A 12,181-nucleotide genomic window follows, 5' to 3' on the forward strand; every position below is an offset into this window, starting at 1 on the left:
ATGGAAAATGAGGCAATGAATAAACAAAACACTAAAGTATAATTTTGAGCCTTCATTTATTTACCGAATTCTTCCAAGTGTTCAATTAAATATTTGATTAATATTTCACATTTTGGGATTATTGTCGGCTACGGCCATATCACGATGAATGCACCTCATCCCGTCCGATTTGAGAAGTTAAGCATCGTCGAGCCACATCAGTACTGAGGTTGGAGACAACTTGGGAACCTGTGGTGCTGTAGTCTTTTTGTTTTCGATTTTAAGATTTCACTTTTTGAAAATCGAACTACAAATCGTAAATAGCAAATAACCAACACATGAAACGATCGAAACGATGAGCAAAATTGCCAAAACACCATACACACCAAATGCTTTTTTCATTTTTTTAAAAATTAAAAAATGATTTCAAGTCAACCAACAACAGAAACACACCAAAAGAATAAGAAGAAGAATTCTAACAATAATTCAGAGCCAGCATCATTGGAATTACAACCACGATCCAACAATAAATCCAATTCTAATATAACAATAATAATAATAACAATCAAAAAGTAAACAAAAACAAACCATCATCAACACCTTCCGATGCTGCCTCTACTCCACAACCATCAAAAGATCATGAAAAAGCAAATAATAAAAAAGCCTAAGGGCAATGGTGGTAATACTAGCAATAATAATAATCAGAAACAGGAAAAAACAAAACAAGAAAAAAGACCAAAATCTGCACAAATTGATCATCAAAAAACAAGTCAAAACAAACAAGAAAGCAAATCATCACAATCTGAAAGACCAAAATCTGCACAAAGAGATCAAAAATCAATTTCAGAGAACAAACAAGAAACTTTGTCTGAAAAAGATCAAAAATTAAAGAAGGATTCGGTAAAGAAAGATGGGAGACAAGATAGTGTTGCATATTCTCTTCCCAAGATAGATCGATCATTATTTTCTTATGAATATATTCCAGAATATTCTTTTGAAAATGTTCAAGAATTGATAAAGAATGGAAATTTGGAGAAGGCTGCACAAGTTATGAATTTGGTATTGAATCCGTCGATTGAGTGTTTGTGTTATGCTTTGAATGTTAATCAACGGATTAACAATTCGAAGAAAGTGGCAGAGATTGGAGCAAGAATAGACAAATTGGTTGGTTTGAAAGCTAAAGCTAAGAAAATCAAATTGAATTATAATTGGAAACAAATTTGGCCCTATTTGGATTATTTAATTGATGAAACTTGCAAGGATAGTTCAATAATTGAAAGAGAAATTGAGTTTAACCTTAAAAGTTCGAAATGTGAATCTTACACAGAGGAGGACGACAGTGCTATTACCAAATACTGTGAATGGAATGAAGAGTATTTCAAGCAGTTACGTTATCCCTTTGCGTTTGGTACTGGACGAAACAATTTCTTGACCTCGTACATTAAATTATCAAATTACACCATGAAAGAAATGGAAGCAAGAAAATTAGATTTTCATTTCTTTAAAGGAGAAATGAGTGAAGAAAATATTTGCCCATCAACATTTTATAATTTGATTGCTAGAGTTGGATTGACAAGGGATCATTTATTAAATGGTAAACATGGTTTCAAGGATATGATTCGTGTTTTTCCATATAAAGTGGAAAGCTCACTAGCCAACTCGGAAAGTTTTTCTCAAGATGTTGAGAAATATATCAATAACAAGTTGGAAAATACCCATCAACCCTACGTTGTGTTTGTCTTTTCATTTGACAGTGATTTTACAGTCAAGAGAGGTATTGTAAATTACTACAATGCATTTAACATCTACCCAAGTGCCACAATTATTGAGACAACAGAAAATAGAGTTTACTATTGCTTTGAAAACAATAGAAAGAAAACTATTGATCTCCACAAAATGTCAGTCGAGGAGGCAAAAACAAGAGTACTCGAACTCATTCAAGAACGATATGAATACAGAGACAGAGAGTTCAGTATAATAACTGGTAAAGGAAATCATGTGAATGAGAATGGAACCTCTGGTGTGCTTCGTGAATTGATTGGAAAGTTATTGAAAGAGCATCCTCTTGTGGAATCAGCAAAACTTTTAGAGGGAAAGTATGTGGTTAAAATCAAAGAAAGACCATTTGATTTCTTGGAACAAGATTGGATTGAATTTAAAAAGACTCAGTACAACAAATGAATATGTCATCATGATTTGTTGATACATGTATTTGAACATGTTTTTGATTGTAATATTCCCCTATTGACCGAAAGAACCAATTAAAAAAAATGTCAAAACGCCAAAAGCTCGATTCTTCAGTGATTGTTTCAACAGATGAGATGGGAGTGATAATTTCCTTTGTGGACACATCAAGAACTTTTAACAATCTCTCACTATGTAACAAATCCATCAAGAAACAGTGTGAATTAATTATGGAAAGAGCGAATGATAAAATTTCCTTTTTCAGAGGTTTGGAAGTGGATCCACGATTGTCTCTGATGAGAGCACAAGGAATGGGATGGAAGGTTCCGAGATGGGCACACGATGAGGTATTAAAAGGAGGATTGGATTTATTGATTTATTACAAGACATTCTTGTAGGTTTAGTTTGAAATTAACGTGTGAGAAATTTTATTCTATAGTCGTTCACCTGGAGGAAATACTGATGAATTCATGCTGAAATTTAAGGTTTCATTCAGTGCAGAGGCTGAAATGAAGGTCATGAGATCGAAGGTTCATTGTGCTGATGGATTTTATACTCGTATTAGACCATTCGAAAGTAAGGTTGAAAGAAAGTGGACTAATCTTTTGGAGGCTATTGAAAAACAATCATTTGAAAAGAAAACAGATTATGAAAGTTTGAAAGTCAATACTGAGGGTCACAATGAAGATTATTTCTATACTATTCTAGATGAAGTTCATGGCTGTGAAAAATTTAACACTGACGAATATCATGGAAAATGGACTTTTGTAAACCTTCAAGTTTCACACAAGAATGAAAAGATTTTCTCGATTGTAAGAAGGGCTGTTCATAAAGAAAAGCTTGACACCAATTCAGTAGATTCAAATCCAATTGCTCAAAAATTATTTGATGAATTACAAGAATTTTGTCAAGTGAGTCAAATTGCTGAATGTGAACATGATGAATGTGAAGATTTTGAAAATGATATGATTTATGAATGTTCTAAATCAGGAATTGAAATGCACCAGACAGAAGCAGAAGTGGACGAGATTGAAGTAGATGATGAAGAACGTGATAATAGTAATATTAGAGATGTTTTGCATCGATTGATTGAGGACTATTAAAGGTTAATCATTTTGGGCTTCAAATAATCATTGATTAAATGGTATCTTTCGAATAATGTCCAAGTTGCAGTTTTATTACTATTCAATTACAATTTATCACAATAATCAGTGTAGAGAGGAATTTCTTCCTTCAAGCCCTTTCTTATTCTAACATCTTTGATGAGTTGGTTTGCTTTAGATTGAGGATTGTAAACATCATCTTGCATAACTTGCCAATGACTGAATCTAAATTGAGAAAATGTTTGATTTTGAGATTCTTCTCTCAGTTTCTCGTCCCATCCAAAACTTTCAATCACAGGGAGGTAACCAGAAATGACCACAAGGGGAGATGGATTAATTATTGTTGTGTTAATTATATTACCTCTTCTGTTAAAAATATCTCTGTAAACTGAACTTGTGAATGATTCATTGGATTGAACCTCAAAATGATACATTGGTTCTACTAATTTTGGTTCAGCTCTCAGTTGACTAGCGAGCATGAGTTTAGCGCTAACTCCAACCAATTGACCTGCTCCTCTGTGAATGGAATCGGCGTGCAAATGACAATCATGTAATTTGAAAAGAACACCTCTCATGACCTCATCACACAAACCACCCGAAGCAGTACTTATTTGAAAACCTATCGTTACATATTGCTGAATTTCATTAAGATAGCTAGTTGATTTGGATGCATTGACGAGTATGTTGGTTCTAGAGTGTGTATCTGGGCCGAAACTCCATATATTCTTTGAAATAGTCTTGTCCCATCCAAAATCATTTTCCATAATTTCAGCTATCTTTTCTTGTTCATCCATTGGAAATTGATCTCCACTTATTAATTCTATCAAGTCTTCACTAATAGGTTCCGCTTGCATGTATAGACGGTTGTGTTTGTTGGGACTTTTCCTCATTAGCATTTCTTCACTAGGATAACTAGAAACAGTTTCATGAAAATTAACGAAATACGGTGATTTTTTGATCTGAATATCCTTTGTGAATTCTTGCAAATGACACGTTTCTAAATGGTATTCACTTTCTGCACCTAGAACACATTGTCCTGAATCATTGAACTTGCATGATAAATTAACATTGCTCTGTATGAGTTGTTTCAAACGCTCAACAAAATTTGGCAAATCTGAAGGGTTGGTTGGCTCAACACTCATCGAAACAATAGGACTCATATATTGTCTTATACCCTTAATTGGCATACATGCAACTCCACCTTCTTCTGTGAATGTGCACGATTTGATAAAATACTTATCCAAACCAACAATACCAATTATTGAGCCACAATACGCTCTATCAATACACTCAATGTTTGTACCAGATAGCAATAATAATCTTGCAGCACTTGTATGAAAAACATCCTTCTTGGTTTTAAAGTTGGGGCCCAATATTCTAATTGTTGTCGATTGAGAGAAAGAACCTGAAAAGACACGAGCCAAAGCAATTGAATCACCACTGTATGTGCATTTTGGTGGTAACATCTTACTCACATACACAACCAATGGTCCATATGGATCACATTCCTTGATTCCAGTTGCATACGGATCTGTCAAGTCTTCACCAGTGTAGAGAATATCATATTTGGTTTTTTGAGCTTCCTTGGGAGAAGGCAAATGATCAATAATCATTTGAATGAGTGATTTCCGAAGAGGAAGAAACTTTTTCATAATGACCTCGATGAGCTGTTTCGAATTTCCTTTCTTTTCCTCTCGAGAAAGGTGGATTAATAGTGTATCTAGAGTTTGTTCAAATCCAACTGATAACATGCCTTGATCAGAGGGAATGTGGGCTCGAGCAAGATTGAAAATCTTAAAAATTGGTGCCAATATAAATTCAGAGAAAGTATGGTTCAATTGTTGACCTGTTGTGGACGAATAGGGTTGTCTTGTGAACTTTTTAATTGACCTGTCATAGTAATAATCTCCCCACAACTTTTTGATTAACTTTTCTCTTGAAATGTTAAATTTTGAACTGTAGAATTGAGCAAAGTTATTGAGATTGAAAGCCCAACCCATCCTAGCAGAACCAAACACAACATTACAATCAACTGGATCAAGAAGATAACTATTCGATTCTTCATTGGAATATGCAGAAAGAGTGACATTAACAGACTCTATAATTCTAACAATAATTCGATAGCTTTCCTCCTCAGTCAATTGTAACTCATTAATGAGACGGTCAATCTTGTTAATGAAAAGAATAGGTTTTACTCTTTCTTGTGCAACTTGTCTAACCAATGTTTGTGTTGGACTATGACCCTCAACTGCATCTACAACAATGATAGTTCCATCACTAATATTCATTGCACTGACCGTTTGATAATTCATAAAAGCAGGACAATCAATCAAGTTGACCAAATGAAGATCATCTTTTTTGGTTGGATTTTCATAAATCAAACTATAATCATTTGATAAATTATTCTCAATTTCATCATGATTTGCTTCCAAATCATCTGCAAACTTATTTTCTTCAATCAATTTCCGAGTTAGGGTTGATTTACCATGATCCACATGAGCAATGATACTAATATTTCGAATATTGTCATAATTTCGTAATAGATGATCAATCTTTTCTTTTCTATTGTTGTTGATCATGTTGTGATTTTCAAAAAGTACTGCAAACTCCTCCGAAATTGTGAATAATTGTGTGCACACAAGTTGAAGAGCTATTTTTTTTAATGCTTCAAATTCAAAATTGAATGATTTTTACACCACAGAACACAAAGAAATGAAAAATTGAAAAGTATTACAACTTTATATTCTTCATCATTAAAATCAGAAAGCTCCTCCTGATCAAATATGATATTATCCTCCTCATCGAGAATCAATTCTTCTTCATCTTCAATATCAAAATCTTCATCTCTGTAGAACTCGACAACGTCATCTGCTTGCCACAAATTCTTGAAGAGCAATTTGTGGCTGAAACCTTTCATTTCAAAGTGGTTCTTCATTGTATCAAAGCTTTCTTCCAAAAGTTTGAGATTTTGATTGAGGAATTGACCGCTGACAGAAGAGTTTAGAGTTTCTTGGTATTGGGAAATGACTCTTGATATGGTTTCGTCTTTTCCAATGAGTTCTTGGTAGATTTCAATGGCATGTTTGACATTTTGTAATGCAAATTCAATGTTGGCTTTCAAACCTTCAAGGATGTAGGTCTCAGTTTCGAATATCATTAATTCTTTAGCTACATTTCTATCAGTACTATTTCTGTCTTCAAACAACTGACCAAGTTTCTTCATTGATTCGTTAATTTGTTGAATAAATGTTTTGGAAGCTTCTTCTCTCAAATAAATGCATTGATTAGAAACGGAATCAATTCTTCTTAATAATCTTTCGAATATTATTCCAAGTTTCTCATCTTCCCATTTAAAGGTACCAAATTGTTTAGATGGCTCATTAATAATTTTTTCTTTCATTTCCTTAATGAAAATACATGCATTCGGAAACATGCATTCTAATCTTGCTCTCAAAATCTTTACAATAATTCTATTTTGACGTGTGGTCATAATTGTGATTCTTCTAAGCTTTGGATTGGCGATTTCACTCAAAGTTCCAGTGTTTAATCTAATGAATGTTTCTGGAATGACAACATGTTCAAAAACCGATATTTTTCTCATAATTTCATCTAAGGATAAACTACATTCCTCATTTAGAATGGTCAAATCAGAAACTTTCAGATTGGATGTATCTCTAATTGTCCATGGTGGATATTTTACAGTGATGGAAGAGCACAAACTGGACGATTCTTCAAAAAGCTCCAACTCGTCAATTCTGTTGAGAAAGAGTTTCTTTAGAGGTCTTTGATTTTTGTAGAATGAAAATTTGTTAATACCAAAATCTGTCAAATTTGAATAGTTATTGGGATTGACACTTGTTAAATTTTGTTGATCAATGATATGTAATTTTTCCAAGCCATTGATTTTGCACTTTTTACAGAACTCGACCATGTCATTGGTGTCAATGATGGTAAGGGATTTGAAACATTTCACTATTTCTCTAGCAGATGTTCTATCCCAAACTCTTGCTTTTTCTTTAAATTCAATAGCATTACACTTATCAATGATGAGCTTGTTGATTTTGCTTTTTCTTGGATTTAACATTGAATGAATATCAGAATATTTCAAATTAATCTTGGAACTTTTCAAGCAAATCAATCAGCTTATTGTCAAATAGTCAATATTCATCAAACGAATCTTGAGTTTGGCTGACTCGTTTGAAATATGCATTGGTAACATTGCACTCAAAACTTCAATATCCTTAATACTCGATACAATAACACCTTCTCTTCTGTTAAGTAACTTAACTAATTCCCATTGAGTAGCACTCAAATCTTCATCGAAACCTATTTCAGTAGGTGGATGTAATGCAAAGTGCTTTCCGCCACCAAGAGAATACAAACAACCAGCAATTGCTGAGTTCACTACTCTTTAAAATATTATTACACCGAGTGAGGAACAAAATTGAAAAATAGTATTTGTAAACTTTCTTTATATAGAGCTCACATGCTTGTTTGGTTAAATAAATTGTAATTGTAAAAACTGCACATTAAAAAAAAAATGTTTGGAAAACTATTGCTCACTGTTTTCATCGTCATCTTTATGGCACAGGAAAGCAGCGGTTGCACTCTTCAGAATTGGCGATATGAAAAGAACACGTATGGGAAGCTAACAGTTCAAGAGAATAAGAGCAACAAAACATACTTGTTCAATATTGTTGATAATCTCCAAATGTTACATGTCAGAAAACACACTGTCTTTTTGTCATTCTTTGATATATCCTACTTTGATCAGAAGATTAACATGAATTTGAGTGGAACATCAAATTATTTGGATGTCATTCAACAAGTGAAAGGATGTTTCGATACTTCCTTGGCTGAACTGTTCATTTGCTATGCCATTTCCAACAGAAGATTTGAATGCTTTTTAGTGAAGGAGCAAAGTATTGAACATCCAACCATTAAACAGCTCAATTACATCCCCTACTCGATTATCATTTTGATTCAATTTTCCATTTCCGTTTTAATAACAATTTATATGGGATGTTGTAATAAGAAAATTTATGGTACAACTAAACAAACTCAGAAAAATACCAATCCAGAACCACAAACCAAGAAAAAACCCCTACAGAGGGAGAAGTCCACGCCGCCTTCAACAAACAATGATGACATTGAACTAGATGAACAACAGGTCCAACAAACACATGAACATGGTGAGGATGATGGTGAGGATGATGCGGCTCAAGACGAAACAAATTTAATAGAAAGAACCACTACCTCTTCCACAGAACAAGATGAAAAACCTACCTCTTCCTTTTCCACTTTTTCCGTTGTTGTCTTGTTTTTAATATCAAGAACGCTACGCCAGAAAATCCCTTTTGTGAGCAAGTTGAACGAAAACACTTTCACAGGAAAAAACATGTTTTTGTGGGTGGGCTGTTTTTGTGTTGGATGGTTTGTTTTTATGGAAGATTTTTTTCCAGAAACCATTATCCCCATCATTTGTGGAATAGTATTAGCAAAGCTTGTGGTGAGTTTGATTTTGGACTACACATCCAATGAGCGTTTAACAGAGTGGAGTGAAGTAATTTATTTTTTATGTAGGTGTATGATGGGTGCTATTTTTTTGATTGCAATTGTTATTTACATGATCACCAGAACAAAAAAATTTTACGGGTACAGTGAAAATATGATTGGTGAAAAATTAGTCTATTGAATTGATTTCTCTTCCTCCATTGTGATCATTATTGCTTCTTGTTTTAGTTGGCTAATTTATTCAGAATGGAATTCATATAATCATCAAGAAAATCCTTTTTTAAATGTCTTTAAAGACTTTATCCGCCAATCGCAAATCACTTCCACCTTATCTGGATTTTTCATTGTAATTGTAATTAGAGAAATATGTGAGGATTCATATATTTTGTACTCATTGGAACTAGTTAACCCTCTGGTAATCCCCTTACTAATGATTATCGTTGAGGGTTACTTTTTTCATAAAATCAGTATAAAAATGCTTGTAACAGCAGAGGAAAAGTTGAGCAATAAGAATTACAATATGATGCATGCAATGTATGAGTGCACAATAGATAACCTCGTCAAGCTGTTGGCCATTACATTATCTGTATGCTTATTGATAGTCATGGTTATTTTCTCTGTCTACCAGTTTAAACTCAAAGGAATGGAGTTTGTTAGTTCTCTCATAGTGGGTGCTCATGTTTCCATTCAGTTTTGGATGGATACTCATGAAGAAAGTTATAGTTCAGAAGTTTCTAAAACGGTTGAAAAATACTGCGCAGAAACCAACCATCATCATGATCAGATATTAAAATCCATCTAATCAATCCAAGCCAATCTCCCATGTGGCATTTGAAAATAAATATGAATTTCTTATAATCCTTTCTGAGCTCAATGACAGAAAGTTGCTCCCAACGCTTTTCCAAGAATATGCCAAGTGCTCACCCTTGAACATGTGGTTTTGTTCAAAGAACACCTTATCAAATTTGCTTTCTTTCTCGCCCTTTGTCATTAATTAAGGCACTCAATAATGGAAACCTTTTTTCAAGTGTTGTATTTTATCATGTCAAGTACTTGGGAAACTCGTTTGATGTAGTGGAAGATCCACTAGTAATTCAGTAAGTAACAAATCTATCTAATTTGTAACCCAGCATTTCTGAAAATGTCGAATTCATTGTAAAGAAATTAAACCACATTCAAACTTAATGAATCGTTCCTGATGCCATCCCAGCTTGATATGGAATTAAGTAATACCAATAAGGTGATTTTCAAGGCACTCTATACTGACATCCAACCAAGGGTTGATTCAAAATGAAAAAAGGAGCAATTTGGAGAAGCCATTTCGAAGCTAAGTGAAATAATTCAATTAAGGGAGAAGGAAATCTGTGTCTCTAAAAAATATTTGAAAAACAAAAAAAAATCAAGAATAAAATCAAACCTGAACTGGAAGAACAAAAGATCAGATCATCAAAATCAAAGTCTCAAGCTCAGTTCAATGAGGATTTTGAGATATATAATGAAGAACATTGATAGATCGATCGATTGATCGATCAATTAATTGATAAAATTCTATGTTTCATCCATTCAACCGATCATTTTCCATCTCGATCATTCATCGATTGGTAAAAAAATTCCATCGAAAAATTTATGTCATAGTTTCTCGAAAACTACAATATAAAATATGAAAACGATTTAATTGATTTTCTACTACATTTTTATTCCTGATATTTCCAAATTCGAGAATTTCTAATTCTGTGGGTGGATGTATCAGCAATGTATTCTTCCTCATTGTGGAATGATGTAAATGAATAGGGAATAGTCAGAGCTGCTTCTTCAGCTTTGGCTCCATCACATACACCACCTGAAGTAATATTTGAAATAGAGTCGATAAATCGTGTTCTAGAGTTAGTAAAATGGTCAGCCAAATGAGAACTACTACTTAGAGGTAAGCTTTCATCTGATTGTGGAAACTATTGTACCAGATTGAATGGAATTTTAACTAATAGCGGTGTAGAGCAAAATCTTTGAGGTATAATTGGATTGCCAATTTGGATGCTAAACTTTTACGTTTTCCACTCAACCAAGCACTAAAATTACATGGGTCAATATTAAAAATTTTACAAAACTCGTTTTGTGTTGAAGTCCAAGACAATTTCCACAGTTGTATCAAATCAATATCATTCAGTTCCATAATATGTTCAGGCAATTCTCCTAAACTCGATATAACAAACTTCTTAACATCTTCTTTGGGTTTGTACACAATTGGTGTTGTTTTCGAGTCTGTTAAGAATAATTTTACAGACATTTCTGACGATAGACTTTCGTGTTTTCCTCTCAACCAAGCACTAAAATTACCTATGTCAATATTATAAACATTACAAAATTGTTTCTGTGATAATTTCCAACTTTCTTTAAAATACTGTATCAATAACGCAGTATTTAGATAGTCTACATCAATCAAACCGTGTCCTTCATCTTGCTTTTGTGATGCTATAAAGTTTAAATGTTGAAATAGAGGATCCAATTCAGATGAGTTTTCACAATAACAAAGAGAAATTTCATTCAACAAATCTTGCCATTGAATTTTTCTTCGTTTTCTTTCTGTAATTATTTCTACTAAATCAAGGGTGAGTTCAAAACCAGTGATGTATTTAAATACTGGCTTTGCCAATTCAAAATGTTGAACATCTTGAATTAGAGAATACAAGCCAGAGTTTTCTAAAGGATATCCTGTTCTTTTCTCAAGAACTTCTGAATAGGCATAATCGACAGATTCTTTTAGATAGTATTCTTGATCAGTTTTTGATTCAATGCATAGTTTCAAGTTATGAATGCAATCATAATAAAAATCTCTAGAATTAATTCCCAATCGTTCTCTCACTATTAATTCCCAAATATTTCTAATATCCAGTCTCGATATTTTGATGGTGCTGGAATTACATATTTTCACTAACAAGTGCAAACTATCCTGATAACTATACGAAGAACTGCACCATGGAAACCAAGGCTTTTCTAAACAAACTTCTAACATTCGCTTTTCATCATGGAAAATAACAAAAGACGAATGAAGAGAAAATAAACCACTTTTTAGAGTGAGAGAAAATTCTTGTTCCGACTGATCTTGTTCTTCCCTTAAATCACATTCAATAATATTTCCATCCCGCTCAACTCTAAGCTCTTTCGCTGTTCCAAAGCGATAGAAAGTGAGAGTAACAGATTTGAGGCTCGTAGTTTTTTGTTTGATGCAGAGATGGGATGCTTCTTTGACCACTTTGTCAGCGGAACTGATTGAGCGTAACACAATCATTTTTTCCTAGTCTTCAAATTTTTAGGTGGCTTAGTACCTTTTATTGAATTGATCACAATCTTTGAATTATTTTGAATGCTTATTTATCATTTTTTTACTGCAACACCTCTTAACT

The 12,181-nt window shown here is 33.3% G+C and overlaps 7 protein-coding genes across 7 annotated transcripts; 4 read left to right on the forward strand and 3 right to left on the reverse strand.

Annotated features, from left to right (window-relative positions):
- Positions 1 to 618: 618 nt before the first annotated feature.
- On the forward strand, positions 619 to 2,160 carry NAEGRDRAFT_62862 (uncharacterized protein; the record flags this gene model as incomplete). Its single annotated transcript, XM_002681532.1, has 1 exon — positions 619 to 2,160. One exon carries the CDS (start codon positions 619 to 621, stop codon positions 2,158 to 2,160), a length of 1,542 nt encoding a protein of 513 aa, XP_002681578.1.
- A 95-nt stretch (positions 2,161 to 2,255) lies between these two features.
- On the forward strand, positions 2,256 to 3,317 carry NAEGRDRAFT_78236 (uncharacterized protein). The gene is made up of 2 exons (XM_002681533.1): positions 2,256 to 2,557; positions 2,603 to 3,317. Exons 1-2 carry the CDS (start codon positions 2,301 to 2,303, stop codon positions 3,264 to 3,266), a joined length of 921 nt encoding a protein of 306 aa, XP_002681579.1. The 5' UTR covers positions 2,256 to 2,300; the 3' UTR covers positions 3,267 to 3,317.
- A 3-nt stretch (positions 3,318 to 3,320) lies between these two features.
- NAEGRDRAFT_82937 (elongation factor 2) lies at positions 3,321 to 5,845 on the reverse strand (the record flags this gene model as incomplete). Its single annotated transcript, XM_002681681.1, has 1 exon — positions 3,321 to 5,845. The coding sequence occupies one exon, from the start codon at positions 5,843 to 5,845 to the stop codon at positions 3,353 to 3,355; it is 2,493 nt and encodes an 830-aa protein (XP_002681727.1). The 3' UTR covers positions 3,321 to 3,352.
- An 80-nt stretch (positions 5,846 to 5,925) lies between these two features.
- Positions 5,926 to 7,350, reverse strand: NAEGRDRAFT_62865 (uncharacterized protein; the record flags this gene model as incomplete). Its single annotated transcript, XM_002681682.1, has 1 exon — positions 5,926 to 7,350. One exon carries the CDS (start codon positions 7,348 to 7,350, stop codon positions 5,926 to 5,928), a length of 1,425 nt encoding a protein of 474 aa, XP_002681728.1.
- Positions 7,351 to 7,806: 456 nt separating this feature from the next.
- Positions 7,807 to 8,961, forward strand: NAEGRDRAFT_62866 (uncharacterized protein; the record flags this gene model as incomplete). The annotated part of the gene is made up of 1 exon (XM_002681534.1): positions 7,807 to 8,961. The coding sequence occupies one exon, from the start codon at positions 7,807 to 7,809 to the stop codon at positions 8,959 to 8,961; it is 1,155 nt and encodes a 384-aa protein (XP_002681580.1).
- A 294-nt stretch (positions 8,962 to 9,255) lies between these two features.
- Positions 9,256 to 9,582, forward strand: NAEGRDRAFT_62867 (uncharacterized protein; the record flags this gene model as incomplete). The annotated part of the gene is made up of 1 exon (XM_002681535.1): positions 9,256 to 9,582. One exon carries the CDS (start codon positions 9,256 to 9,258, stop codon positions 9,580 to 9,582), a length of 327 nt encoding a protein of 108 aa, XP_002681581.1.
- A 1,176-nt stretch (positions 9,583 to 10,758) lies between these two features.
- Positions 10,759 to 12,066, reverse strand: NAEGRDRAFT_46074 (uncharacterized protein; the record flags this gene model as incomplete). The annotated part of the gene is made up of 1 exon (XM_002681683.1): positions 10,759 to 12,066. One exon carries the CDS (start codon positions 12,064 to 12,066, stop codon positions 10,759 to 10,761), a length of 1,308 nt encoding a protein of 435 aa, XP_002681729.1.
- Between the last annotated feature and the right edge of the window lie 115 nt (positions 12,067 to 12,181).

Source organism: Naegleria gruberi (assembly GCF_000004985.1).
Source record: "Naegleria gruberi genomic scaffold NAEGRscaffold_5, whole genome shotgun sequence".
Taxonomy (NCBI): Eukaryota; Heterolobosea; class Eutetramitea; order Acrasida; family Naegleriidae; genus Naegleria; species Naegleria gruberi.

Excerpts from the sequence above, each read along its gene's own strand:
- NAEGRDRAFT_78236 (XM_002681533.1), top strand. The coding sequence starts at position 2,301 with ATGGGAGTGATAATTTCCTTTGTGGACACATCAAGAACTTTTAACAAT. Across the intron at positions 2,558-2,602 it reads ATTTATTACAAGACATTCTT|TCGTTCACCTGGAGGAAATA; the intron begins GTAGGTTTAGTT and ends TTTATTCTATAG.